General features: G+C 41.6%; 1 protein-coding gene across 2 annotated transcripts; it reads right to left on the bottom strand.

Annotated features, from left to right (window-relative positions):
* Window positions 1–296: 296 nt before the first annotated feature.
* Window positions 297–26,041, bottom strand: LOC147847076 (B-cell receptor CD22-like). Of its 2 annotated transcripts, XR_015477139.1 has the most exons (11): window positions 25,985–26,041; window positions 25,675–25,744; window positions 3,935–4,288; window positions 3,597–3,836; window positions 2,248–2,490; window positions 1,897–2,136; window positions 1,738–1,822; window positions 1,576–1,640; window positions 1,314–1,370; window positions 1,161–1,238; window positions 297–1,043 (listed from the first exon to the last, which is right to left on the bottom strand). XR_015477139.1 is itself a non-coding variant. In XM_087238115.1 (10 exons), exons 1-10 carry the CDS (start codon window positions 25,733–25,735, stop codon window positions 1,020–1,022), a joined length of 1,470 nt encoding a protein of 489 aa, XP_087094241.1. In that variant the 5' UTR covers window positions 25,736–25,870; the 3' UTR covers window positions 305–1,019. The 2 variants fall into 2 exon arrangements, 1 of the variants encoding a protein (XP_087094241.1); XM_087238115.1 differs by lacking the exon at window positions 25,985–26,041 and having other exon boundaries at window positions 305–1,043; window positions 1,576–1,663; window positions 25,675–25,870.
* Window positions 26,042–26,277: the final 236 nt, after the last annotated feature.

The raw sequence follows: 26,277 nt of genomic DNA, 5'->3' as shown, positions 1-26,277 counted from the left end.
AGGAAGCCCCAGGCTCAAGGATCTTATGAGCTCAGGGCTCTCTCCCAGGACAACATGCCAAACAAGCTTTATAATCAATCATCAGCTAAGTGTGAACTCTTGAGAAAGCATTTAATGCAGCTCAGATTGCATCTGCACCAAGTCTGCTCTTTTAAAAAAGGTGCAAAATACATGGTAATTTGTAGTCCATGTAAATCTGTATTTTGTGGATACTGCCTTTCAAAATGTCCATTACAGTGTGCTCTGCTAGTTAGGAGGATAATGAGATATCAAAAAGTTGCACTACAATCATTTTTGTCATTTTGTCTTCTCTTTAATAAGTGTATAAATGACAGAAGAGGCTGACAGACATGTATTATTGATACTCAGCTGGCTTTGAAAAGTCTTTACTGCATTGGCAAAGCATTAGTCATTACAGACATACACATTTACACACGACTAAAAATAAAAGGTAAAAAAGATTAAACACAAATCACAATGAGAAACATTTCACTCTTTACAAACCAGACTACTCAGATTATTAATATTGCTCACAGTATGATCCATTATAAATAAAGCAGAACACATTCAAATAACTTTAAGCACAGTACATCAGAAAACCATAAATCAGTGGAGAGTTTTTTTATGAAAAATAAAACATTTAGAAAATGGAGGCCTCTGCTGGTGAAGTGAGGGTTTTACACATTGGGCTCCATTTTAGCAATCTAAACTCAAAAGTCTAAAGCAGATGGAACAAAGCACTGAAGAAGTGTCTGAATCAACTTTTTAAGGATTTAAATTTTTAGGATTTAGACCGGCACATGGTCCAAATGGGTCGTTCTTATTCTCTTAATTAGTTATGGATGTGTTTAGGGAGTAACATGCATTAAACCAATCAGAGACTCATCTCTCATTCCCTTTAAGAGTAAGTAGTGGTCGCGCCATGGCACTTTAGTAATTAAATCATCACTAATAAACCCTGTCAATCATCTGTGGCTCCTCCCACACTTCTCAGGATTGGTTGTTTCTGGCTCCGCGTCTCACTGCAGCCTCCTCCTGTTGATCTGAACAGACAATAAGATGAAGAAAGACTGAAGCTCAACCACATTAAACTCTTTGAAGAGGCTCATCCAATAATCAAACTGCTGCTGAGAGGGTTTATGGCTGATATTGTCTCTTACTGGTGGATTGTGATGTTCAGAAGAGCTCTGAGGATCAAGAGTGGAGCAGGAGTTTTCAGCAGGTCTGTGGTGAACGGTCTGTGTGAAAGACAGCGAGAGATCATCAATCATCTGATCATCAGTGACCATTGCCTGACTTTGACTTTCACTTACTGTGAGTGTGTTGTACAGGTCAGAGGTCGCGGACTGGAGATCCAGACCTGCATATGTCTGGACAGAGAAAAGAAAAATTTCTCTATTTTAATGTTCTAAATTCCTGGTACAAGTTCAAGGCACAGGAGCTCTTATGGGATGAATTTGAATCCACTTTAGCTATTTTAAGGATGGGAAAAACGACTGCCGCACTCGGCGCATGATCTACATGTCTGCTGTAGGAAACATGCAGGAAATCACAGCACATAGAAGATCATCTCACCGCAGACTCATTGCAGATCTTCTGCAGATCAGATTTCAATGCTTCTGCTCTTCCTTTTAGAAACTCTGTCAGAAGAAAGATGAAACATCTTTTACTTCAATGTTAGATTAATTAAGCAATTAAGCAGTTTTATACGATCACTGAAGGCTTTATTGAGCTCACATTGCAAACATGATGATGACGACGATGATGAATAATCCTCCAGATGTCGCTGTGATGATGATGTTTCTCTCAGCATGTTGCTGAACTGAAAGATGAAGCAGATCATGATTAACTCTCCAGACTGATGAAGTTACAGGAGTGTGATGATAAAAGCTTCACCAGTGACAGTGACGGCGTCTGATCTCTGAGCTCCATGTGGATTGTGAGCCTCACAGTAGAAGCGTCCACTCTGTACTGCACTGAAACTCTGTCCAGATCCAACAGCTGAGCTTTGATTCTCCTCAAACCAGCTGAAGCTCAGAGCAGGAGGGTTTGAGTCACTGATGCACATCAGACCCACTGAATCAGACCAAAGCTGACCAGAAACAACGATAGACACTGAGACATTCCTGGGAGGATCTGAAACGGGAACACGCTGATATCATTAACAATCACAACACTTGTGATATGGTGTCACAGATTACATTTTGTGGGTTTAATGTATCAGTTGCTGAACCATCATAAACTCACACTGCACATTTAAAATCACAGCAACAGAGTATTTCACTCCATGGTCATTTCTGACTCTGCACTTGTATTCTCCACTGTCATCAGAGATGTTGAAGATTCTTCCAGAATCCAGAGCTTTATTTCCTTTAAACCAGTTGATTTCTGCGGGAGGGTTTGAGTCGCTGCTGCAGCTCAGAGTCACTGAATCTCCAGACATTATTACAGCAGATCCACTGATGGAGATCACAGGAGTATCTGGAGCATCTGCAGGAGAAACATGTAATAACTAGAACTGAAGATCAGTGTAAAGAGCTGCCCATTGTTTTTTTTTTTTAATGTCTTTTGCGTTTTTGTTTTTTTTTTCATTTTCAATAATAAAGTAAACTCTGCTCGAGTTTATTCGGGTTGAGCATTCACATATCCTGTCTTTGTCTTTGTCTTTAGACCATACCTATCAATCCTCCCGTTTTTCCCAGGATTCTCCTGTATTTTACAGTTCTATCCCACTATCATCCCGTAAAGGTATTTTCCCGTATTTTCAGTTTTTCTCTGAAGGGTGCCAAATAAACATTAAAGAGCCGAGCCTCCGTATACACAACTATTTGGTCTATTTGGTGCTTTGTTTAGGCATGAAAACACTTTGAAATAAATATAAAAATGGCAGGATTCCCTTTCCTTTTCATTACAGGTGCCGTCGCCCCTCCTATGCAATCATCAAAACAGTCATGTAGGGGTGCGTGACTGTCAGCTGACTGTTGTCCTGTGCCAGTTTGTCGTCATTCTACCTGAGGGTCATGTCCTCTTCCTGTCCAGTCGGGGTGGTTTTTGTTTTATTTTTTTTATTAATGAACTCATTTCAGTTACTGCATTTGAGTCATTGCTCCTTTCCCTACCCGAAATCATGAGACACAAACTTGACAAAAGACAGATGAGCATTAAAAAAAGAAACTAAGAGGGGAAACCAAACAAAATAAATAAAAAAATGGACCAAATGACAAGATACATCTGAATACAAGCACAGAGGAGGACACAGACATCACATTCAAACCATCAGCTTTTCTGCTGTCTCTACAGTGAATACACATGATCAAGTCAAGTGTGTTTGGTCTGACCTGAATCCCCTGATCATGGGCTTTCATATTTGGCTGCATAATGTCCTCATGTTAAATTGAGTTTGTCAGTGTTACATTTATTTGTTATCTGTATGAACAATATAAGCAGCAACATGTTCATACCATATGGTGACAGTATTGCAGAAGTGTGTATTTTAACTTTATGGATTGACTATATGTATTGCAAGTCTGAAAAAAGTAAGTTAAAAGTGTGAATACTAAAAGGTTAAAATACAAAAATAACAAATAAAAACTTACATGTGACATTGAGATAAACAGCAGGAGAGATGTAGGTTTGTCCCTGCACACCACAGCTGTAGTGTCCTGCTTCTGTTCTACTGACTGACCTGATGTTGAGTTCATCTCCAATATTAGTCAATGTGTGTGAGTTTCTGTACCAGATGAATGTTGGTGTGTCAGTCAGTTTACAGCTGCTGTTACATGTCAGACGGACTGAATCTCCCTCTGTCACTCTCTCAGGAGACACCAGCTGAAGATCTGAACACAACACACACATTATATCTAGTGCTGCTCTCATACACTGATTATTATTCTACATAATGACCACAAGAAGAGAGAAACCTCAGGAGAGTCACCTGTGACAGAGAGACGCACTCCTGGAATACCAATCCACCTTCCTCCAGTTCCATTAGTAGTGAATCTGAAATAATACTGGTGTTCATCTTTCTTTGTCACATGACTCAGTCTGACGGTGCAGTTCTGCTGTTTGTCTCCCAGATACTGAAGCCTCTGACTGTATTCAGAGTTATTAAACAGATCTGCAAACTCTCTATCATCATGTTTTACCTGGTCTATGTTCCAGAACACTTTCATGATCTGATATTTGGTAGATGGATACTTATAAATACAACCGATTGTCACTGTTGAGTCTTGCAGTGCACATAGATGTGAAGGACTGTAATTCACACCCCATTCAGCAGCAGAAACCCCTGAAACACAGAAATAATCATGATGAAAATGTAGTTTATCAGTAAACAGGACTATAAGACACTAGGAACACATGCTGGTTTACTAGTTGTAAACAGTAACTCATTACAGATGATATTTCAAGCTCTTGTGAATATTAATGATGATCTCAGTGTGAATGACTTCAGTCTGACAGAGCAGAGAAAATAGTCAATCTAAAAAAAAAATCAATAATGGAAAATAACTGGAGGGAAATAAAAAGGGCAGTATGTGACGGATAGAGGGATATTATTTTATATAATGTGATTAAAAGAAAAAGTTAACCCCCCCTCTCACCCTTTACCTCAATTTTTTTGTTTTATTCCTGTCCTAGTTCTTATGAGTAAATGAAATGATTCATGTAGTTCACCACCACACCTGTAGAGGGCAGTGTGGCGCGTTAGTGGGTTACCTAGGAGACCGGCAGCTCGAGGTCATATTAAACTGCACTCGAGCAATGCTATAACGTGTCTGTCTCCTTATCATTCACAGGTATGGATAAACACTCATTTAAAGTGGTTTGTGTGAAATATTTATCATCTTTACTCTTAAGAAATGTTAAGAAACTATGTTAGAAGGTGTTAGTTCTATGCATTGATTCGTTTTTGGTTTAATTAGATCGTAAACATTATAGCCACTCGTGGTTAGCAAAAGCAGCCGAAGCTAATGATGAGTTAATGGTTAACTCAAATGATGTGAACGGAGCATGTAGTGATGTATGCATTCAGAAATATGCATTAGATCCTTTTCTAAGCACTTTAATGTTAAGTAATTGTTGTAATTGTTACATTTGTTATGAATGTCAGCCAGATTAGGTTAATATGGGGCATATTTTTATATTGATTCTCTTCTAAAATGTTTGTGAAAGCATAACGCTGTATAGTAGTGTATAGTAACACAATAGTAATAAGTGATAGTACAAGTTTAATGTTTTAATGCTGGATTTTTGGTTTTATAACATCATAATTGGCTTTCTCAATAACTTAGGGTTATTACATGAGTAAAAGTGACATTTATTTAATCCTAAATTGTCGGTATTTCTCATAAATATATTAACAAGTGTTAATATAAATGCTGATGTAATGTAAATTGGAAATGTTGTGAAGGAAAATGTTACATTGAATTAATTATAATGATTAGCATCATTTTTGCATTTATACCAGTAGTTATGGATAGAGTAAGAAATGTATTATTTTAATAATTCTTGTAATATTACTTGAGTATCTCAAAGTAAGACCAAGACTGTATTCTGAGGAGTGTATTCAAGTGTATAAAGTATTTTTGTTCAATGTATTAATGCCTTTTGTTCACAGAGAAAATCTAGTTACATTGCATTGAGTGTGTATTGATATTGTGTATTGATATTGCATTGAGTAATATGATGTATTAATATCCATGACACATTTGAATTTTATATTATTGATATACGTTTGGTTTTATTCTGGAACACTGTGTACAATGTGTTAGCTTTAAAAGAAGTAATTATCTTTGATATATTAAACTGCACTCGAGCAATGCTATAACGTGTCTGTCTCCTTATCATTCACAGTTTTGTGCGTGATTTGGCTTGTGCCGGTCCAGATTCCCCTAGGTCTGGAGCCGGTAACAATTGGGGGCTCGTCCGGGATTCTGCATCGTCGAGTGGGGAGAGCTGTCACGCTACGGGTAGAGGTTGGCGATCGAGCTTTAAGGAAGGCTGCTGTGCCCAGCGTCATCCAGAGTGTGAGCGTCACTGGTGAAAAATCGCGATGGCTACCGTAACCCCACGACGGATGTTGATTTTCCAGATTCACAAAAAGCTTCCTGTTCTGAGTACCAGTCAACTGCAGTTGGTTGCCAGGGCTATTGAAGATGGCAGTGAGAGTACAGAAGGCCTCAGTGAACCTGAGCTTTATGATTTCATCATCGACTACACCAGAAGTGAAAGGTTGAAAACAATGGAAGATGAAGGTATGGCTCAACTTCTCTCACTTCAGGAACTGTTGCAGGAACTGACATCAATCGATTCTGGATCTGGTGAGGCCAATGTTACTGCCGTTCCCATAGACAATGCACTTACCCATACACACAGACAAGTTTCTGCTTCAGCAGAGGACATACACACATATGCAATGGACAAACACAAACATGCACAACCATCACATACAGACTTTCATGCACCACCGTCCCTCAGTCATGATTCGCCTGCCCTGACATCACCTATAGACAGAACTATTTACACACCAGGTCACTTAGGTGACACTGGTATCCGTGACACCCAACAGGGTAGAGCAAGTCTATCTTCATCTGTCACTGATCAGGTTGTGAGACTGTCGGATGTCACAGCTTTGCTACCTCGTCGGGAATGCAAATTTCATGGGGGTCAAATATCTGATACTGGGTCTGACATTTCTTTTAGTGGTCTCTGTAAGCAGATTGACACTGCTCTACAAGAGGGGTTTAGTGAGGTTGAAATTATTAGAGCAGTGCTTAAGATAACTAAATCTGGTACCTTCAGAGAAATGCTCACTAATCATGACGGTTTAACAGTAAATGGGTTAAAGAGACTTCTCCGTGCACATGTGAGAGATAAAGGTGTAACCGAGCTCTTTCATGAGCTCAGTAATGCTAAACAACATGACAAAGAGAGTCCACACCAGTTTCTTTATAGACTTATAGGGCTAAAACAACGAGTTCTGTTTGAGTCACAGCAGCCTGGTGTAGAGTTTAACTATGATAAGCGACTGGTTCAAGGTACTTTTCTGCACTCCTTGTATCAAGGTTTAAATGACAAGAACAGTTATGTTAGGCAGGACATTAAACCTTTCCTTGCTGACACACAAGTTAGTGATGACTCACTGTTGGAACAGCTGACTAAGTCAACCATGGAGGAAGAAGCTAGGTTAAAGCGCCTTGGTGCTGTGGCCAAGTCTAGGTCAGTGACTGTGAGTGTAGCTCATTCTGACATAACTGTACCGACTGACGTGACAAAACAAAACCAAATTGATGCTGAGTTGCAGGCTAACCGTGAAGCCATCAGAGAGCTGACGGCTCAAGTGTCCTCACTGACTCAACATATGAAACTGGTGAATCAGCCTGTTGACCGTCCACCGACTGGAAGTTCTAGTACACCTGTTAAGCACCCGCCATCCCAAACAAGTGAGAAAAAGGGTAGATGGCCTGAATGCATAATGAAAGAGATAATTAACTGTCCCCATTGCTTTGTGTGTGGTCAGGCAGGGCACAGAGCAATTGGATGTTTGCAGAGACGGATGTCGGTAAACGGGAAGAGGTCGCTGGAGAAGGGCAGCCAGCGACCGTGAACAGTTCTAAGCCCACAGACACAGCTACCATGTCAGCCACACCTTGCCATTCAGACCCAAAGAAACGGGTGGCCCAGCTCATTGGAAATCGTTGCACTGTTTCCTGTAATATCAATGGTGTGCCAATAGAAATGTTATTAGATTCTGGAGCACAGGTGACAATGGTTAGCAAAACTTGGGTAGATAAAGCATCACCCCATGTCAAAATCCAGCCACTTCATTCACTTCTTAACAGTCAGTCACTTGAAATTTCAGCAGCTAATGGCACTGAAATACCCCTTGAGGGATGGGCAGAAGTTGACCTACAGATTTCAAGCAGACACCATGGGTCTATAACAATAAGTGTACCCCTTTTAATCAGTCAGAACTGCCACTGTCCCTTGTTAGGTAGCAACGTAATCGCTGAAATTATTAAAGAGCATGGCAACACTGTGGATGTGACCGCTATCCTGACAGATTCTTTAAGTATACCAAAGAGCTCCATCGGAACACTAGTCTCTCTCCTTCAGATACCAACTTCTGTTGAACCAACTCCTTGTGTTGTACGCAGCAGTAAAAAAGGTGTAACCATCCCTGCTGGCAAAATCTATGAAGTTCGGTGTCGAGTTAAGGGGGCACCCGGAAACTGTACCATGCTGTTTCAACCTCTTACTGAGAGTACTTGCCCGGTGGGTTTAGATCTGTTTCCATCACTGGTAGACGTTCCCTTGGGGTCATCAAAATGTGTTAAAATCCCCATTCAGAACTCAACCCAACACACTATTTACCTGACTCAAAGAACAGTCCTGGGTACGCTTGAAGAGATTGCTGATTTGAAGCCTGTACTGAACTCCAAGCACAAGAATATTGAGTCCATTCAGACTTGTGGAGCCCAGTTATGCACTAACTCTCAGAGCTATCACAACAAAGAGCTTGATAGAGAGGCAGTATCAAAGGTCAGAGACAAATGGCACCCTCCAGTTGATGTATCCCACCTAGCAGAGGAGGAGCAAAGAGTTGTCAGGCAAATGTTATATGAAGAGTCTATGGCCTTTGCCAAAGATGAGGCAGATATTGGGTGCATCCCAGAGTTGCAACTGAGAATCAATCTTAGGGATGACACTCCAATACAAAAGTCATATAATGCCATACCAAAACCCTTATATCGTGAAGTCAAAGATTATGTACAGAATTTACTTAACCGTGGCTGGATTCGAAAGTCAACATCAGCTTACTCATCTCCAGTCGTGTGCGTAAGAAAAAAGGACCAGAGTTTACGTCTCTGTGTTGATTTCCGGGGACTGAACAATAAAACTATTCCTGACCGTCACCCACTGCCACGCATTCAAGACCTGTTGGATAATTTAGGAGGCAACTCCTGGTTCTCGATACTAGACCAAGGTAGTGCATACCATCAAGGTTTTGTTGAGGAAAGTTGCCGTCACATGACCGCTTTTAGCACACCTTGGGGGTTCTATGAATGGGTACGTCTCCCCTTTGGCCTTACCAATGCACCTGCAGCATTCCAGCGCTGCATGGAAGGCGTACTAGTTAATCTCAGGGATGAATGTTGTTTCCCTTATCTGGATGACGTGCTCTGTTTCTCCAAAACCTTCCAAGACCATGTTGAGGACCTGAGAAAAGTGCTGTGTCGTCTTCAGGAGTGTGGTGTGAAACTGAGGCCGACTAAATGCGAACTTTTCAAACGTCAAGTGCGGTATTTGGGAAGGTTGGTGACTAGTGAAGGTGTTCAGGTGGATCCTAAGGATCTGGAGGCAGTGTTAAAACTAAAGGAGAAGAAGCCAAAAACAGTCGGTGAGGTTCGAGCTTTGCTAGGGTTCTTGGGTTATTATCGCTCCTTTATCCAAGATTTCTCCCGTATAGCACGGCCTTTGTTTAAGCTCCAAGAACACCCTGAAGGGTCTCGCCAACGTCCTGGTCTTGTAAAATCTACCAAAAGGGGAAAGGGTGGTGACCACTTACCGTCTAAGACACCTATCTGTTGGTCCTCTGAGCATAGTGCTGTGGTGTCTCGCCTGGTAGACATGTTGGTTAGTCCTCTCATCTTGGCCTACCCCAACTTTGACTTACCCTTTGTTCTACACACAGATGCATCAAATGAAGGGTTGGGGGCTGTGTTATACCAGGAACAGAGTGGTAAACTACGTGTTATCGCATACGGATCAAGGACACTCACGCCTGCTGAAAAGAATTACCACCTCCATTCTAGTAAGCTGGAGTTCCTTGCCTTGAAGTGGGCCGTATGTGATAAGTTTCGGGATTATCTGTACTACGCCCCCACTTTCACTGTATATACAGATAATAACCCCCTGACTTATGTCCTTTCCACCGCCAAGCTTAGTGCTGTAGGACATCGCTGGGTTGGTGAATTAGCAGATTTCCATTTCACCATTAAATACAGGCCAGGCAAGACTAACATTGATGCAGACACTCTGTCCCGATTTCCAGTAAGACTCACCGACCACCTGAGAGAGTACACTGAAATAGTACAGCCTGAGGTGATATCTACCATCTGGCAGGGAAATAAGGCTGAGAGGGAAGAGCAGGTACCACAGGCTGTGGCTCTTCAGATACGGGTAGAGGAGGATCTCTCTGCTGCATGTATACCTGTATTTACCCCTGAGGATATCAGAGATGCTCAGAATAGGGATGACACCATTTGTGAAGTTGTAAAATTGAAAAAAAATGGATGGACTCCCAAGGACAAGGGTCAAAGTTTGGTGTCTGTTGGAGCACAGCGGCTAATAAGGGAATGGAACCGACTAAAGCTGAGAGAGGGGATCTTGTACAGAGAGTCCGGGCCCAATCAACAACTGGTCCTTCCAACATCACTTACATCGATGGTGCTGAAACATCTACATGATGACATGGGACATGTTGGTGCTGATAAAGTTATTCATCTCGCCAGACAAAGATTTTATTGGCCTTATATGCAGCGGGAAATTGAGGACTATGTTATACGCCAGTGTCCTTGCATTAAGCAAAAACGACCTACGGTCCCTGAAAAAGCACCAATGGGTTCCATTGTCACTACCGCACCTTTTGAGTTGCTCTCTGTCGATTACTTACACCTCGAGCCTAGTAAGGGTGGCTATGAGTACATACTTGTGCTCGTAGACCACTTTACTCGGTTCGCACAAGCTTACCCCACTCGAAATAAGTCTGGGAAGACAGCCGCTGAACGGATTTTCTCTGATTTCATTCCTCGATTTGGATATCCAGAAAAACTCCATCATGATCAGGGTCGGGAGTTTGAGAATACCTTGTTCCAAAGATTACAGCAATTGGCAGGCATCTCTCACTCCCGTACCACTCCCTACCACCCACAGGGGAACCCTGCTGAACGCCTGAACAGGACACTGCTCCAGATGTTAAGAACGCTTCAAGAGGAGAAAAAGGCAGAGTGGAAAGACCATCTTCCGAATCTTGTGCATGCCTACAACTGCACAAGACACGAGGCAACAGGGTACTCGCCATTTTTCCTCCTCTTTGGGAGACATCCTCGATTGCCCATTGATCTAATCTTCAACCTTAACTCAGACCAGCATGTGCGGACAAAGCAACAGTATGCACAGACCTGGGCTTTACGAATGCAGGAAGCATATCGAATAGCCGCAGAGAACAGTAAGAGATCTTCTGAAAAAGGGAAAAGGTATTATGATCAACATGTCCGAGGAGCTGTACTACAACCTGGAGATCGTGTGTTGGTCAGGAACCTGTCTGAGAGAGGGGGTCCTGGCAAACTCAGGCAGTACTGGGAACAAAAGGTCCACAGAGTCATCGAGAGGATAAAGGATAGTCCTGTGTATCGGATTCAGGCTGAAACAGGTGACAGAACTTTTCGAGTGTTGCACCGCAACCTGCTTCTCCCAGTTAGTGACTTACTCGTCAGTTCTGAGGAAGAAGATAAGGGTGTTGGGAAGAAGCCACCCAGACAAAAATGTCACCTTCGACGTAGAGAAACAGCTGAATCAGATATCAGTATTTCCGATGATGAGGAAAACCATTCCTACCACCTTAGACCCTTGCCTGTGTACGAAAGAAAAACTGTCAGACACCATCTACCAGACCCAAAACATCATTGTGGATTAAGGGCAATAGCTCCCGAATATCAGCCATTAAGTCAAACTTCAGAGTGTAACGATGCCACACAAATTGATCAGAGGGATTCACTCATAACATCAGAGATAAGACCCACACCTACCAATGCTACACCACCACCATTGGTGGAGAGTCAAGAGGTGCATAGTGATAATGTGGTGGAGGATGGAATCTTTGACCCACTGGCAACAGATCCCACAACTGTTCTAGCACCAGTGAGGGAAATGGAACAACAATTAAGGAGATCCACACGGCAAGTCAAGCCCCGAAATCTCTTGATGTATGACCAGCCAGGAGCACCTTCTTACCAGCCTTGGAGATTAGGAGCAAATGCTATGTGCTGCGGCTTTTACCCAATGCCTATCCTACCAGTATCGCCTGAAGTGAGCTATTACCCCCACCCAGTGGCATGGGTTTATTGAAAGATTCCTGTGGATGAGACTAAGTCAGATATTGACATTGTAGACTGACTTTATATGCTGATTATGACTTTATGCAGATTGACACGAGTTAAGAGTGTTTACTGACTTGATAAACAGTTCAGACTACAGACTGATTCTCATTTAATTTACTTGACAATATTATAGTTAATGTGGTTTTGGATGCCAGGAGACATCCCATTAAAGCCGGGGAGAGTGTGACGGATAGAGGGATATTATTTTATATAATGTGATTAAAAGAAAAAGTTAACCCCCCCTCTCACCCTTTACCTCAATTTTTTTGTTTTATTCCTGTCCTAGTTCTTATGAGTAAATGAAATGATTCATGTAGTTCACCACCACACCTGTAGAGGGCAGTGTGGCGCGTTAGTGGGTTACCTAGGAGACCGGCAGCTCGAGGTCATATTAAACTGCACTCGAGCAATGCTATAACGTGTCTGTCTCCTTATCATTCACAGGTATGGATAAACACTCATTTAAAGTGGTTTGTGTGAAATATTTATCATCTTTACTCTTAAGAAATGTTAAGAAACTATGTTAGAAGGTGTTAGTTCTATGCATTGATTCGTTTTTGGTTTAATTAGATCGTAAACATTATAGCCACTCGTGGTTAGCAAAAGCAGCCGAAGCTAATGATGAGTTAATGGTTAACTCAAATGATGTGAACGGAGCATGTAGTGATGTATGCATTCAGAAATATGCATTAGATCCTTTTCTAAGCACTTTAATGTTAAGTAATTGTTGTAATTGTTACATTTGTTATGAATGTCAGCCAGATTAGGTTAATATGGGGCATATTTTTATATTGATTCTCTTCTAAAATGTTTGTGAAAGCATAACGCTGTATAGTAGTGTATAGTAACACAATAGTAATAAGTGATAGTACAAGTTTAATGTTTTAATGCTGGATTTTTGGTTTTATAACATCATAATTGGCTTTCTCAATAACTTAGGGTTATTACATGAGTAAAAGTGACATTTATTTAATCCTAAATTGTCGGTATTTCTCATAAATATATTAACAAGTGTTAATATAAATGCTGATGTAATGTAAATTGGAAATGTTGTGAAGGAAAATGTTACATTGAATTAATTATAATGATTAGCATCATTTTTGCATTTATACCAGTAGTTATGGATAGAGTAAGAAATGTATTATTTTAATAATTCTTGTAATATTACTTGAGTATCTCAAAGTAAGACCAAGACTGTATTCTGAGGAGTGTATTCAAGTGTATAAAGTATTTTTGTTCAATGTATTAATGCCTTTTGTTCACAGAGAAAATCTAGTTACATTGCATTGAGTGTGTATTGATATTGTGTATTGATATTGCATTGAGTAATATGATGTATTAATATCCATGACACATTTGAATTTTATATTATTGATATACGTTTGGTTTTATTCTGGAACACTGTGTACAATGTGTTAGCTTTAAAAGAAGTAATTATCTTTGATATATTAAACTGCACTCGAGCAATGCTATAACGTGTCTGTCTCCTTATCATTCACAGTTTTGTGCGTGATTTGGCTTGTGCCGGTCCAGATTCCCCTAGGTCTGGAGCCGGTAACAATTGGGGGCTCGTCCGGGATTCTGCATCGTCGAGTGGGGAGAGCTGTCACGCTACGGGTAGAGGTTGGCGATCGAGCTTTAAGGAAGGCTGCTGTGCCCAGCGTCATCCAGAGTGTGAGCGTCACTGGTGAAAAATCGCGATGGCTACCGTAACCCCACGACGGATGTTGATTTTCCAGATTCACAAAAAGCTTCCTGTTCTGAGTACCAGTCAACTGCAGTTGGTTGCCAGGGCTATTGAAGATGGCAGTGAGAGTACAGAAGGCCTCAGTGAACCTGAGCTTTATGATTTCATCATCGACTACACCAGAAGTGAAAGGTTGAAAACAATGGAAGATGAAGGTATGGCTCAACTTCTCTCACTTCAGGAACTGTTGCAGGAACTGACATCAATCGATTCTGGATCTGGTGAGGCCAATGTTACTGCCGTTCCCATAGACAATGCACTTACCCATACACACAGACAAGTTTCTGCTTCAGCAGAGGACATACACACATATGCAATGGACAAACACAAACATGCACAACCATCACATACAGACTTTCATGCACCACCGTCCCTCAGTCATGATTCGCCTGCCCTGACATCACCTATAGACAGAACTATTTACACACCAGGTCACTTAGGTGACACTGGTATCCGTGACACCCAACAGGGTAGAGCAAGTCTATCTTCATCTGTCACTGATCAGGTTGTGAGACTGTCGGATGTCACAGCTTTGCTACCTCGTCGGGAATGCAAATTTCATGGGGGTCAAATATCTGATACTGGGTCTGACATTTCTTTTAGTGGTCTCTGTAAGCAGATTGACACTGCTCTACAAGAGGGGTTTAGTGAGGTTGAAATTATTAGAGCAGTGCTTAAGATAACTAAATCTGGTACCTTCAGAGAAATGCTCACTAATCATGACGGTTTAACAGTAAATGGGTTAAAGAGACTTCTCCGTGCACATGTGAGAGATAAAGGTGTAACCGAGCTCTTTCATGAGCTCAGTAATGCTAAACAACATGACAAAGAGAGTCCACACCAGTTTCTTTATAGACTTATAGGGCTAAAACAACGAGTTCTGTTTGAGTCACAGCAGCCTGGTGTAGAGTTTAACTATGATAAGCGACTGGTTCAAGGTACTTTTCTGCACTCCTTGTATCAAGGTTTAAATGACAAGAACAGTTATGTTAGGCAGGACATTAAACCTTTCCTTGCTGACACACAAGTTAGTGATGACTCACTGTTGGAACAGCTGACTAAGTCAACCATGGAGGAAGAAGCTAGGTTAAAGCGCCTTGGTGCTGTGGCCAAGTCTAGGTCAGTGACTGTGAGTGTAGCTCATTCTGACATAACTGTACCGACTGACGTGACAAAACAAAACCAAATTGATGCTGAGTTGCAGGCTAACCGTGAAGCCATCAGAGAGCTGACGGCTCAAGTGTCCTCACTGACTCAACATATGAAACTGGTGAATCAGCCTGTTGACCGTCCACCGACTGGAAGTTCTAGTACACCTGTTAAGCACCCGCCATCCCAAACAAGTGAGAAAAAGGGTAGATGGCCTGAATGCATAATGAAAGAGATAATTAACTGTCCCCATTGCTTTGTGTGTGGTCAGGCAGGGCACAGAGCAATTGGATGTTTGCAGAGACGGATGTCGGTAAACGGGAAGAGGTCGCTGGAGAAGGGCAGCCAGCGACCGTGAACAGTTCTAAGCCCACAGACACAGCTACCATGTCAGCCACACCTTGCCATTCAGACCCAAAGAAACGGGTGGCCCAGCTCATTGGAAATCGTTGCACTGTTTCCTGTAATATCAATGGTGTGCCAATAGAAATGTTATTAGATTCTGGAGCACAGGTGACAATGGTTAGCAAAACTTGGGTAGATAAAGCATCACCCCATGTCAAAATCCAGCCACTTCATTCACTTCTTAACAGTCAGTCACTTGAAATTTCAGCAGCTAATGGCACTGAAATACCCCTTGAGGGATGGGCAGAAGTTGACCTACAGATTTCAAGCAGACACCATGGGTCTATAACAATAAGTGTACCCCTTTTAATCAGTCAGAACTGCCACTGTCCCTTGTTAGGTAGCAACGTAATCGCTGAAATTATTAAAGAGCATGGCAACACTGTGGATGTGACCGCTATCCTGACAGATTCTTTAAGTATACCAAAGAGCTCCATCGGAACACTAGTCTCTCTCCTTCAGATACCAACTTCTGTTGAACCAACTCCTTGTGTTGTACGCAGCAGTAAAAAAGGTGTAACCATCCCTGCTGGCAAAATCTATGAAGTTCGGTGTCGAGTTAAGGGGGCACCCGGAAACTGTACCATGCTGTTTCAACCTCTTACTGAGAGTACTTGCCCGGTGGGTTTAGATCTGTTTCCATCACTGGTAGACGTTCCCTTGGGGTCATCAAAATGTGTTAAAATCCCCATTCAGAACTCAACCCAACACACTATTTACCTGACTCAAAGAACAGTCCTGGGTACGCTTGAAGAGATTGCTGATTTGAAGCCTGTACTGAACTCCAAGCACAAGAATATTGAGTCCATTCAGACTTGTGGAGCCCAGTTATGCACTAACTCTCAGAGCTATCACAACAAAGAGCTTGATAGAGAGGCAGTATCAAAGGTCAGAGACAAATGGCACCCTCCAGTTGATGTATCCCACCTAGCAGAGGAGGAGCAAAGAGTTGTCAGGCAAATGTTATATGAAGAGTCTATGGCCTTTGCCAAAGATGAGGCAGATATTGGGTGCATCCCAGAGTTGCAACTGAGAATCAATCTTAGGGATGACACTCCAATACAAAAGTCATATAATGCCATACCAAAACCCTTATATCGTGAAGTCAAAGATTATGTACAGAATTTACTTAACCGTGGCTGGATTCGAAAGTCAACATCAGCTTACTCATCTCCAGTCGTGTGCGTAAGAAAAAAGGACCAGAGTTTACGTCTCTGTGTTGATTTCCGGGGACTGAACAATAAAACTATTCCTGACCGTCACCCACTGCCACGCATTCAAGACCTGTTGGATAATTTAGGAGGCAACTCCTGGTTCTCGATACTAGACCAAGGTAGTGCATACCATCAAGGTTTTGTTGAGGAAAGTTGCCGTCACATGACCGCTTTTAGCACACCTTGGGGGTTCTATGAATGGGTACGTCTCCCCTTTGGCCTTACCAATGCACCTGCAGCATTCCAGCGCTGCATGGAAGGCGTACTAGTTAATCTCAGGGATGAATGTTGTTTCCCTTATCTGGATGACGTGCTCTGTTTCTCCAAAACCTTCCAAGACCATGTTGAGGACCTGAGAAAAGTGCTGTGTCGTCTTCAGGAGTGTGGTGTGAAACTGAGGCCGACTAAATGCGAACTTTTCAAACGTCAAGTGCGGTATTTGGGAAGGTTGGTGACTAGTGAAGGTGTTCAGGTGGATCCTAAGGATCTGGAGGCAGTGTTAAAACTAAAGGAGAAGAAGCCAAAAACAGTCGGTGAGGTTCGAGCTTTGCTAGGGTTCTTGGGTTATTATCGCTCCTTTATCCAAGATTTCTCCCGTATAGCACGGCCTTTGTTTAAGCTCCAAGAACACCCTGAAGGGTCTCGCCAACGTCCTGGTCTTGTAAAATCTACCAAAAGGGGAAAGGGTGGTGACCACTTACCGTCTAAGACACCTATCTGTTGGTCCTCTGAGCATAGTGCTGTGGTGTCTCGCCTGGTAGACATGTTGGTTAGTCCTCTCATCTTGGCCTACCCCAACTTTGACTTACCCTTTGTTCTACACACAGATGCATCAAATGAAGGGTTGGGGGCTGTGTTATACCAGGAACAGAGTGGTAAACTACGTGTTATCGCATACGGATCAAGGACACTCACGCCTGCTGAAAAGAATTACCACCTCCATTCTAGTAAGCTGGAGTTCCTTGCCTTGAAGTGGGCCGTATGTGATAAGTTTCGGGATTATCTGTACTACGCCCCCACTTTCACTGTATATACAGATAATAACCCCCTGACTTATGTCCTTTCCACCGCCAAGCTTAGTGCTGTAGGACATCGCTGGGTTGGTGAATTAGCAGATTTCCATTTCACCATTAAATACAGGCCAGGCAAGACTAACATTGATGCAGACACTCTGTCCCGATTTCCAGTAAGACTCACCGACCACCTGAGAGAGTACACTGAAATAGTACAGCCTGAGGTGATATCTACCATCTGGCAGGGAAATAAGGCTGAGAGGGAAGAGCAGGTACCACAGGCTGTGGCTCTTCAGATACGGGTAGAGGAGGATCTCTCTGCTGCATGTATACCTGTATTTACCCCTGAGGATATCAGAGATGCTCAGAATAGGGATGACACCATTTGTGAAGTTGTAAAATTGAAAAAAAATGGATGGACTCCCAAGGACAAGGGTCAAAGTTTGGTGTCTGTTGGAGCACAGCGGCTAATAAGGGAATGGAACCGACTAAAGCTGAGAGAGGGGATCTTGTACAGAGAGTCCGGGCCCAATCAACAACTGGTCCTTCCAACATCACTTACATCGATGGTGCTGAAACATCTACATGATGACATGGGACATGTTGGTGCTGATAAAGTTATTCATCTCGCCAGACAAAGATTTTATTGGCCTTATATGCAGCGGGAAATTGAGGACTATGTTATACGCCAGTGTCCTTGCATTAAGCAAAAACGACCTACGGTCCCTGAAAAAGCACCAATGGGTTCCATTGTCACTACCGCACCTTTTGAGTTGCTCTCTGTCGATTACTTACACCTCGAGCCTAGTAAGGGTGGCTATGAGTACATACTTGTGCTCGTAGACCACTTTACTCGGTTCGCACAAGCTTACCCCACTCGAAATAAGTCTGGGAAGACAGCCGCTGAACGGATTTTCTCTGATTTCATTCCTCGATTTGGATATCCAGAAAAACTCCATCATGATCAGGGTCGGGAGTTTGAGAATACCTTGTTCCAAAGATTACAGCAATTGGCAGGCATCTCTCACTCCCGTACCACTCCCTACCACCCACAGGGGAACCCTGCTGAACGCCTGAACAGGACACTGCTCCAGATGTTAAGAACGCTTCAAGAGGAGAAAAAGGCAGAGTGGAAAGACCATCTTCCGAATCTTGTGCATGCCTACAACTGCACAAGACACGAGGCAACAGGGTACTCGCCATTTTTCCTCCTCTTTGGGAGACATCCTCGATTGCCCATTGATCTAATCTTCAACCTTAACTCAGACCAGCATGTGCGGACAAAGCAACAGTATGCACAGACCTGGGCTTTACGAATGCAGGAAGCATATCGAATAGCCGCAGAGAACAGTAAGAGATCTTCTGAAAAAGGGAAAAGGTATTATGATCAACATGTCCGAGGAGCTGTACTACAACCTGGAGATCGTGTGTTGGTCAGGAACCTGTCTGAGAGAGGGGGTCCTGGCAAACTCAGGCAGTACTGGGAACAAAAGGTCCACAGAGTCATCGAGAGGATAAAGGATAGTCCTGTGTATCGGATTCAGGCTGAAACAGGTGACAGAACTTTTCGAGTGTTGCACCGCAACCTGCTTCTCCCAGTTAGTGACTTACTCGTCAGTTCTGAGGAAGAAGATAAGGGTGTTGGGAAGAAGCCACCCAGACAAAAATGTCACCTTCGACGTAGAGAAACAGCTGAATCAGATATCAGTATTTCCGATGATGAGGAAAACCATTCCTACCACCTTAGACCCTTGCCTGTGTACGAAAGAAAAACTGTCAGACACCATCTACCAGACCCAAAACATCATTGTGGATTAAGGGCAATAGCTCCCGAATATCAGCCATTAAGTCAAACTTCAGAGTGTAACGATGCCACACAAATTGATCAGAGGGATTCACTCATAACATCAGAGATAAGACCCACACCTACCAATGCTACACCACCACCATTGGTGGAGAGTCAAGAGGTGCATAGTGATAATGTGGTGGAGGATGGAATCTTTGACCCACTGGCAACAGATCCCACAACTGTTCTAGCACCAGTGAGGGAAATGGAACAACAATTAAGGAGATCCACACGGCAAGTCAAGCCCCGAAATCTCTTGATGTATGACCAGCCAGGAGCACCTTCTTACCAGCCTTGGAGATTAGGAGCAAATGCTATGTGCTGCGGCTTTTACCCAATGCCTATCCTACCAGTATCGCCTGAAGTGAGCTATTACCCCCACCCAGTGGCATGGGTTTATTGAAAGATTCCTGTGGATGAGACTAAGTCAGATATTGACATTGTAGACTGACTTTATATGCTGATTATGACTTTATGCAGATTGACACGAGTTAAGAGTGTTTACTGACTTGATAAACAGTTCAGACTACAGACTGATTCTCATTTAATTTACTTGACAATATTATAGTTAATGTGGTTTTGGATGCCAGGAGACATCCCATTAAAGCCGGGGAGAGTGTGACGGATAGAGGGATATTATTTTATATAATGTGATTAAAAGAAAAAGTTAACCCCCCCTCTCACCCTTTACCTCAATTTTTTTGTTTTATTCCTGTCCTAGTTCTTATGAGTAAATGAAATGATTCATGTAGTTCACCACCACACCTGTAGAGGGCAGTGTGGCGCGTTAGTGGGTTACCTAGGAGACCGGCAGCTCGAGGTCATATTAAACTGCACTCGAGCAATGCTATAACGTGTCTGTCTCCTTATCATTCACAGGTATGGATAAACACTCATTTAAAGTGGTTTGTGTGAAATATTTATCATCTTTACTCTTAAGAAATGTTAAGAAACTATGTTAGAAGGTGTTAGTTCTATGCATTGATTCGTTTTTGGTTTAATTAGATCGTAAACATTATAGCCACTCGTGGTTAGCAAAAGCAGCCGAAGCTAATGATGAGTTAATGGTTAACTCAAATGATGTGAACGGAGCATGTAGTGATGTATGCATTCAGAAATATGCATTAGATCCTTTTCTAAGCACTTTAATGTTAAGTAATTGTTGTAATTGTTACATTTGTTATGAATGTCAGCCAGATTAGGTTAATATGGGGCATATTTTTATATTGATTCTCTTCTAAAATGTTTGTGAAAGCATAACGCTGTATAGTAGTGTATAGTAACACAATAGTAATAAGTGATAGTACAAGTTTAATGTTTTAATGCTGGATTTTTGGTTTTATAACATCATAATTGGCTTTCTCAATAACTTAGGGTTATTACATGAGTAAAAGTGACATTTATTTAATCCTAAATTGTCGGTATTTCTCATAAATATATTAACAAGTGTTAATATAAATGCTGATGTAATGTAAATTGGAAATGTTGTGAAGGAAAATGTTACATTGAATTAATTATAATGATTAGCATCATTTTTGCATTTATACCAGTAGTTATGGATAGAGTAAGAAATGTATTATTTTAATAATTCTTGTAATATTACTTGAGTATCTCAAAGTAAGACCAAGACTGTATTCTGAGGAGTGTATTCAAGTGTATAAAGTATTTTTGTTCAATGTATTAATGCCTTTTGTTCACAGAGAAAATCTAGTTACATTGCATTGAGTGTGTATTGATATTGTGTATTGATATTGCATTGAGTAATATGATGTATTAATATCCATGACACATTTGAATTTTATATTATTGATATACGTTTGGTTTTATTCTGGAACACTGTGTACAATGTGTTAGCTTTAAAAGAAGTAATTATCTTTGATATATTAAACTGCACTCGAGCAATGCTATAACGTGTCTGTCTCCTTATCATTCACAGTTTTGTGCGTGATTTGGCTTGTGCCGGTCCAGATTCCCCTAGGTCTGGAGCCGGTAACAAGTACATAAATAATAACTAACATTTACACTACATGTTCAAGTCAATTGCAGCTTTAAACATAAATTAAAAACACTGACAGGTTCCTCATTGAATGTTTTGAGAAATTATTCCGGCTTGACCCAACTTCCACTTTAAATTGTAAGTTAATGCTCATTTCCCAAAAATGGCTAAACTATTATAAAGATTATAAGTTGACAGTTTTGTTGTCTTTACACTATTTAAGAGGATCACATCTTCAGCAAATGGCTAGTAATTGTAGAATGGAATGGGGGTGTGGGACAATTTAGGCCCAATCCCAATTCTATTTTTGTACCCCTTCCCCTTCCCCTTGGCCCTTAAAACCGAGTGTGAAGTGGAAGGGCTTCAAAATTAAACCCTAATAATTGGCACTATAACACCTGCACAGGTCATCACATGTAATCGCGATCTCCTGCTTCATATGAGATCAGACGATGGCGACTGCTGTAGTTATTCCAGTGCTATTTTTAGGTATTTATCTCCAGGAAATCCCTGAAGGCAATGATATCATGTCATCACAATGATTTAATGTGACAATAAGATCGTAATACTGTACTGTCCCATATAGCAAAATTTCTCTGGCCCAGCTCTGGCCCACACAATCAGGTTTTGCTTGGCCCACATGCTGCAGTGAATTATGGTACATGACTGGACCAAATCTGGCTTCCAGACAAGGGCCAAACACAGACCATATCTGGGCCAAGTCTCAGCCAAGTTAATAACTCATAACTGGGCCTGAACTGGGCCAGTAAGGTTGGTGTGTCACGATTGCAATGAAATTAATAAACCTATGAAGCGTTGCGCTTTAGGCACACTATGGGCCTTGTTTTTTCTCAGTGACCTGATTGGTAGAATTGATTTATTTAATCAAAAATTATTTTTATGTATTTTAAATGTGGGTCAAGACTGGCCAAACTCACGTGGCCCACAATCAATTTTTAAAATCTGGGCCAAATACTACGTTTTACATCTGGCCCAAATCTTGTGTGCCGCATTATAGACGGTGCCACCTCTGCCAAACCCAGGCCATGGTTGGCCCACATGCTGTATACCAGTGCCAGATGAATGCCTGCTGTCCCAGCTTAATGCCAAATCTGGGCCAGAATTCTTTGCTACTAGGGGTGCATTTACACCTTGGCCAAATTCATCTGTGTAAACACACTAAAAACAGCACTAACATTATAGCAGACACTGTGAAAAAGCTCATTGACAGTCACTAGACATCATTGACAGGGGATTCGAGTGTCATTGAGTGTCAGAATGTTGTTTGACTGCTGTACAGGAGTTATGATTATTGATTATAGATCGCCAAATTTAGTGTTTTTTTTTAAAGCATGACGGTTAAACATGAACGCAGCTCTAAGTATAGAGACCAATTATCATGTTTGTAAACATTCAGGATGCGCGCGCAGGGAGGTGGCAGAAAGCAACCGGGAGCCCTAGCATTTACAGCGAGGGAATGTCATCAGATGCGGTGCAGAGTTTGTTGTTGTCTTAGAAATAACTTACTTACAAATTATATATATTATTTACATAATGCTTACAGCATATAATAACAGCTCGTCGCCCAGTGACCAGCACAGTGATTCGGCAAAATTAACGTTAAAGTGAGCGGCGTTCACCTGACAGCTCCATTTGCGATAGCAACCTCCCAATGAATATTGGATAACACGAAATGACCAAGCATCCAGCCCCAAATATACAATCTTAATGAAGCTCCGAGTGATTTTACAAGAGAGAAGTTAAAGGTCTACAAGTCTTTGGATGCCAACAATGTTGTTCTTTGAGGTCATGTGCAATAAATATTGCTCCATGATGACCAGATTCAAAAGCTAAACACCGATATTCCGCCTAGCCAAAGACAAGGAAACAAGATGGAGCTAACGTTATACAAGCCCTGGGTGATTAATCACCAACAAGCAAAACGACTGCATTCTGACAGTGAACTGCACCTGTACGGCAGGGTATGTGAACCTACACATAAAGGTAAAGTTGGTTTTATATTCGCACATTCAGACTTTCTCCTTATTAATATAATTTCATAAAAATATTATTTGCAAACTCTAAATACCTCTAAAACTCTAAAAACTCTAAAACTCTTTTCACCTGGGGATACTCATCCCGAGGTCCTCAGATTATGCGGAGTCACTGATTGGATCCAAGACCAGCGACGTGATGATCCCAAGGATTACATATCCGGGACCAGGCCATATCCTGAGCTGCTGCTGCGCTGATGGTCGTGGGGAGTGGAGAACATGAGTCTGATTCCAGCGACGCTCCAGGGACAGACAAGTCTTCATTGAGGCCATCTTTCAGCCTAAACCACGGCGAATGAAGCTCTGCACAAGACTTTTGGCCAGCGGAGAAATTAAAATGGTTGTGCCCAACTGAGTCTGGTTCCCTCAAGGTTTTTTTTCTTCACTCCCATCAGGTGAAGTTTTTTTTCCCTCTCCGCTGTCGCCACTGGCTCGCATGGTTCAGGATTGGTAGAGCTACGCATCGATGAATTTGCTCTTCAGTGTTTGAACTCTCAGTAATGATTAAATCACACTGAACTGAGCTAAACTGAACTGAACTTAAACACTAAAACCTGAACCACACTGTTCCAGTTACTGAACCACACTGTTCCAGTTTCTATGACCATTTATGTGAAGCTGCTTTGACACAATCTACATTGTAAAAGTGCTATACAAATAAAGCTGAATTGAATTGAATTGAATTAAATAGCGAAATCATATTAGCAGCAGCCAATGACTATCAATATACAACATGTTCACAGTCAAATAAACATAGTAAATGTTGTTTTCAAGTCACACTTGCAGGTTATTTCAGACCGAATATTCAAAGTGTCGTGGTAAACAATATAGGGAGAGTGTCACATGTTGTCACTGAATGAATGTGTGAATATAAAACTAAGCTTACCTTAATAAACGTTTCCCTATCAACAAGAGTGAAAGTAAAAGTAAAGAATAAGGAGGCTCATCTCTCATTCTTGCCTGTAGATGCTCTGTTTAACCGTTATCTCACTAGTGAAGCACTCAATTTTCTCCTCTAACAAATTCGTCATGTAAATAGCAAATGCGCTATGGCGCGACACAACTGACTCTTAAAGGGAATGGGAGATGAGACTCTGATTGGTTTATTCTCAAAACACACCTATAACTCATTAAGAGAATAAGCTCAACCCTGTTAGAAAGCAGATTTTTCCGCCCTTAAAATAGCAAAAGTGGATTCAAACACGCCCTTAATGCTTTTGTGCCCTGTGCTTTGCGCCTTGATCGACAAAATAGAGCCCTAAGTGTGTGTGTTCTATTTGATTGTGGATCCATTTCACAGGTCTGGAGTCAGCTCTAAACAGTCTAGTGGATGTCTGATGTTTATGCTTAAGATATTGTTCAGAATTGTACGCTCGCAACCTTGTGGAAATTTTCCTAGTCTGTGTTTTAACCAATCAGGTTAGATCACTTATATGTATGACACAGTTAATGACGTTATGTGAGAGTATAATTGTTATTGATTGGTGATTGTAAGCAGAGCGGCCTGGGAACTTATTGCGAGTGTTGAAGCTGGCTTCTGCGGATGAAACTGCAAACTATCTTCAGTAAACTTCATTTATTTATTTGAATCTCTGACTCCGGCTCTTCTTCATCTGACAGACTGCTCGTTCGTTGGGTTAGAACTGTAAATTACCCCTACACATGGCAACGTGCAAGGCAGGTGCTGTGGGTCGCGCCCATCACTCGATGCAGAAGTATAAAGCAGGCTTGTGAAACACCTGTTTTAATGAATTTCCTACATTTAAGCTGAAAACAGAACAACTGAGCTAATGTCAAAGAACTAGTGGACATGTTGAGCAGATTGTCATTGTCTAGCCGTCAAATGCTTTTTGTATTGTAATTTGGTCTAATGTAATTGTCTGTTCTCACAATGAAGATCACGCCAGCACACAACTTACAATAATGATGTGAAAGAACGTTAAAAACGGAGGGTTTCATGACTCTAAGACATTCTTCTGAGTAAGCAGATCTGGCAGAAGATGATCAGAAACCTGCTGAATAATGTCTGATTGTGGTGTGTGTAAATGCAGAGAAATAAAGCAGTGATGTGAATGTAAGATTGACTCACTGTGAATGATGAGCAGAAAGATCAGATGAAGAGCAGGAGCCATTCTGAGCCACATCAGCATCAAATCTATCTAGAATCCAGCATTAATCATCACTTCTACACTCATCAACAGTAAATGTACATCACCCTAAACAGCTCTTAGTGTTAGGAAGATCTTTACACATCTGCAGATTATTAATGCACAACATCAGTGTGTGTAAATCAACTGATGACTGAGATCAACACAAGATATTTCTCATGTCACAAATCATGTGTTATATGAGCTTCATCTACACTAATCATCAGTCAAATACCAGTGTGTTTGTCTTACCGTGTTGAAGAGCAGCCGATCAACAGCTCATGGACTGAGCGTGGGAACAGATGATCCAGCTTTACTGGTGTTTGAGTGTGTGTGTAATTACGGAGTTGCAGAACTATCTGTGTTCCTACTTCAGCAAAACAACAACAACACAACCAGGGTGCTTTTTTCTTTACATTAATCCAAAGACAGGTAGATCCAGTCACCGGATCTTACCATTATCGATGTGGATTGTTTTTTTGTGTGCTTTGCCTCTTATGCTGTGTTCACATCAGACATCAAGCGTGAGTGATTTACATGTTAAG

Source organism: Danio rerio, chromosome 1, assembly GCF_052040795.2.
Source record: "Danio rerio strain M-AB ecotype USA chromosome 1, GRCz13ab, whole genome shotgun sequence".
NCBI lineage: Eukaryota > Metazoa > Chordata > Actinopteri > Cypriniformes > Danionidae > Danio > Danio rerio.
The sequence above is the reverse complement of the archived record's forward strand: the minus strand, read 5'-3'. Positions and strand labels throughout refer to the sequence as shown.